This window comes from Corapipo altera, unplaced genomic scaffold (genome assembly GCF_003945725.1).
Source record: "Corapipo altera isolate COAL_440 unplaced genomic scaffold, ASM394572v1 158, whole genome shotgun sequence".
NCBI classification, from domain to species: domain Eukaryota; kingdom Metazoa; phylum Chordata; class Aves; order Passeriformes; family Pipridae; genus Corapipo; species Corapipo altera.
The window spans coordinates 1,479,243-1,482,685 of record NW_020884977.1 but is presented as its reverse complement, the minus strand read 5'-3'; the positions used below and the strand labels follow the sequence as shown (position 1 = coordinate 1,482,685).

General features: G+C 58.5%; 1 protein-coding gene across 1 annotated transcript; it reads left to right on the top strand.

Moving 5' to 3' along the window:
• Positions 1–221: 221 nt before the first annotated feature.
• ARL4C (ADP ribosylation factor like GTPase 4C) lies at positions 222–3,185 on the top strand. Its single transcript, XM_027665553.1, has 2 exons — positions 222–900; positions 1,038–3,185. Exons 1-2 carry the CDS (start codon positions 330–332, stop codon positions 1,121–1,123), a joined length of 657 nt encoding a protein of 218 aa, XP_027521354.1. The 5' UTR covers positions 222–329; the 3' UTR covers positions 1,124–3,185.
• The last annotated feature ends 258 nt before the right edge of the window (positions 3,186–3,443 follow it).

Genomic DNA, 3,443 nt, shown 5'->3' with positions numbered 1-3,443 from the left:
GAGGAGCAGTGCAGGCAGGGGCAGGTGAAGTGCAGGCAGGGGCGGTGCAGGCAGGAGCGATACGGGCAGGACGGGAGGCGGAGCGGGAGGAAGGCGGCGGCGCGGCCCCTCCTCCTCCTCTTCCTCTTTCTCCTCCTCCTCCTCCTCCTGCCGGGCGGGGCGGGGGTCTCCAGTGCCCGCGCTGTGCTGCCGCGTGGAGCCGAGCTGCGTGTTCCCCGATCCCGCTCCCCGCTCCCTGATCCCGATCCCCGTGCCCGAGCCGTGCCCCCGCCGCGGGCCGGCGGCGCGGGGATGGGAGCGGGGCTGTGAGCGGGGCGTGAGCCGTGGCCATGGGGAACATCTCGTCCAACATCTCCGCCTTCCAGTCCCTGCACATCGTCATGCTGGGCCTGGACTCGGCGGGGAAGACCACGGTGCTCTACCGGCTGAAGTTCAACGAGTTCGTCAACACCGTGCCCACCATCGGCTTCAACACCGAGAAGATCCGGCTGAGCAACGGGACGGCCAAGGGCATCAGCTGCCACTTCTGGGACGTGGGCGGGCAGGAGAAGCTGCGCCCGCTCTGGAAGTCCTACAGCCGCTGCACCGATGGCATCATCTACGTGGTGGACTCGGTGGACGTGGACCGGTTGGAGGAAGCCAAAACGGAGCTGCACAAGGTGACCAAGTTCGCGGAGAACCAGGGCACCCCGCTGCTCGTCATCGCCAACAAGCAGGACCTGCCCAAGTCGCTGCCGGTGGCCGAGATCGAGAAGCAGCTCGCCCTCCACGAGCTGACCCCTTCCACCACGTACCACATCCAGCCCGCCTGCGCCATCATCGGCGAGGGGCTCACGGAGGGCATGGACAAGCTCTACGAGATGATCCTCAAGCGCAGGAAGTCCCTCAAGCAGAAGAAGAAGCGGTAGAAGCCCCGCCGAGGCGGGGAGGGATGGAGGAGCAGACAAAGGAACCGAGGGGGAGACAGAACCAAAGCGATTCTTCTGGGTTTAATTGTTATTTCCCCCCCCCCTTTATTTTTTTTTTCCTCCTTCCCCAACGAACAGACAATAGTGGTGGTAACAAAGCGGCTCCCGCCAGCCGAGCCCAGATCCCGGAGCTCCGCTCTCCCACCCGCTCCTGAGGGTCTGATCCGGACTCCTTTTGGGCTGGAAACATGCAAAACCGGGGTGATCCCCCCCGCTCCACCCTCCAGGACCACCGAGCCTTTGTGTGCCGGGGGGGCCAACAGGGCAGGACCCTGTTGAAGCGCGTTCGAGAGGAGCCCGGTGCGCTTTTGGTCTCCAGTGTGTGCATTTTGGGGCGGGGGGTGTCGATACCAGCCCCCCACATGCATTTCGGGGGCAGGGGATGCTTTGGGGGGGGGGTGGGGTATATGGGTGCACCCTGGCTCGGCAAGGTCAGCGGGGAGGGGTCTCGCAGCTGCGCCCCCGATGCCCGCCCGTATCCCCACATCCTCGTATCCCTGCATCCCCGCATCCCTCCCCCGCGGTCGGCGGTGGGAAGGGGTGCTGGAAACTTGAGGGGGGTCTGGACCAGCAGAAAATGTCAGGGGGGGAGGGGGTGACGGGTAAGAGGACACCCACCCGCCCTGGCTGGTGTTCTAGGGTGCAGAGCAAGGACAGGCAGCCTTTGGGGTGGGGGGAGGAAGGATGCGGCGCGGGGGGGGGCTGAGCAGCTGCTGAGTGGTGCTGAGCTTTAAGCTCTTCGCTTATAAAAAGGGGGGGGGGGAAGCCAAAAAAAAAAAGCGCCGGGTTTTTGTTTTTTTTTTAAGGCTGCTGGAAGAGCTGGGAGGGTCGTCCTGGACCACTCCCCTCAAAGGCTGGGTTGTGTCACCTTCTGCAGCAAAGCCCCCGACCCAGCTGTGTGCTGTCCCCAGGCAGAGGGTGCTCCCGGGTGCAGGGCTGGAGGTGATCCAAGCCAGGGGTTAGTTACTGAATCCACAAAAAAAAAAAAAAAAAAAAGAAAAAAGCTGAGTTTGTGGTTCTGGTCACTGTGCTGCTCTGCAGTGGGGGCAGGAGGCCAAGTCAGGTTTTAAGAAGGGGGTCATGGCAGGGCAGGATGGACGGACAGAGGTGGCCAGAGCTTGTAAAAATCTCTGCTGGAAAGGGAAAATGACAGGGCGTGAGGAGACGTGGGGGGTGCAGCTTTGGGGAGGGGGTAGGTTTTTAACAAAGATTTAAATCTGGTTAAAAGCCCCTTGTTGCCCACGGTAGCCATATGGGCAAGCTCTGCCTGCAGAGCCACCCGGGCAGCGTCAGGCCTTGCCACCTCCTTCTGCAGGTGAACATTTTGGCACCTGGATGGGACTGGGGACCAAAATCCACTTGCTGTCTGTGTTTTAGCTCTCTGCAGGAGAAAACCAGGGTCCTGGCTTCCCACAGAGCAGAAGCAGGCAGCCCTCAGGGGCCAAATACTCTGAATTTTGAGCCAGGCAGGATTTTCTGGTGATTTTACACCAGCCTTCCCGTTTGCAAACCCCTTCCCTGAGCACCGAGGGGAAACCACTGAGCAGACAAAAGAAAAATGCCCTCCGGCTTTCGGGGAGTTGATTCTCCCCCTTGCAGGACGAGCTCAGCACCTTCCAAATAGCTCTTTTTGTTTGTTTGTTTTTGGTTTTGTGAGGAAACAAATGTTGCAGCCGAGTTGTGTTTCTTCTCTCCTTGCGGGGTTTTGAGTTCCCGACGCGAGTCCCGACTTGTGCACCGAGCGAGTGGGCTGGTCCCATCACTGCAGGTGGCTCTGTTCCCACTTCCTTGGCTTCCCCTGCTTTGTCTTCACCTCCAACACTTTGGTACTTGCCGTCGAGAGAGAGAGAGAAAAAAAGGAATTATTTATTTTTGATGCCACAGAAGCCACGTGTATTACCCCTTTTTTTTGGAGAGTGACCCATTTTAGAGGTGAAATGGAAAGCTGTGTTGACCCCCTCCCCGCTCCAGAGGGAGCAGGTTTTAGGAATGACACTTTGTGGGTTTTCCCTCCTCGCTGTTTGGTTTAGCAAACACTGGCATGGAAAGCCTGGTGGTATTTATGGAGCTCCCATATCCTGGGAGTTTGTTCTACCCAGCTGAGCATCCCCTTGGAGAAATGGCAGAGCACTGGGAGGTGCAGGTGGGACGCTGTGCTGGTGCTGTTCCCACCAGCTCTGCTTTCTGCAATAATTAAAGAGACTTTTCCAATGAGTAGCTCATGGCTTCCGTGGTATTTCTGTCCTGTTCCACAACCATACACTGATTTTTCCCCGTGTGAAGAAGACGTCACCTACGGTGGGCTACAAGAAGAGGTTCCTCAGCAGGACATCTGAGGGAAACTGTCAGGTCTTTGTTTAGGTTGTGTGTCTTCTCAAAATATGTTTCCATGACCTGGAATTTTTTTAGCAGGTCTCATTTCCCCAGGTCCCTCTGCTGTGTTCCCGTCCGTGTTGGATATCCCGCTGCCCATTG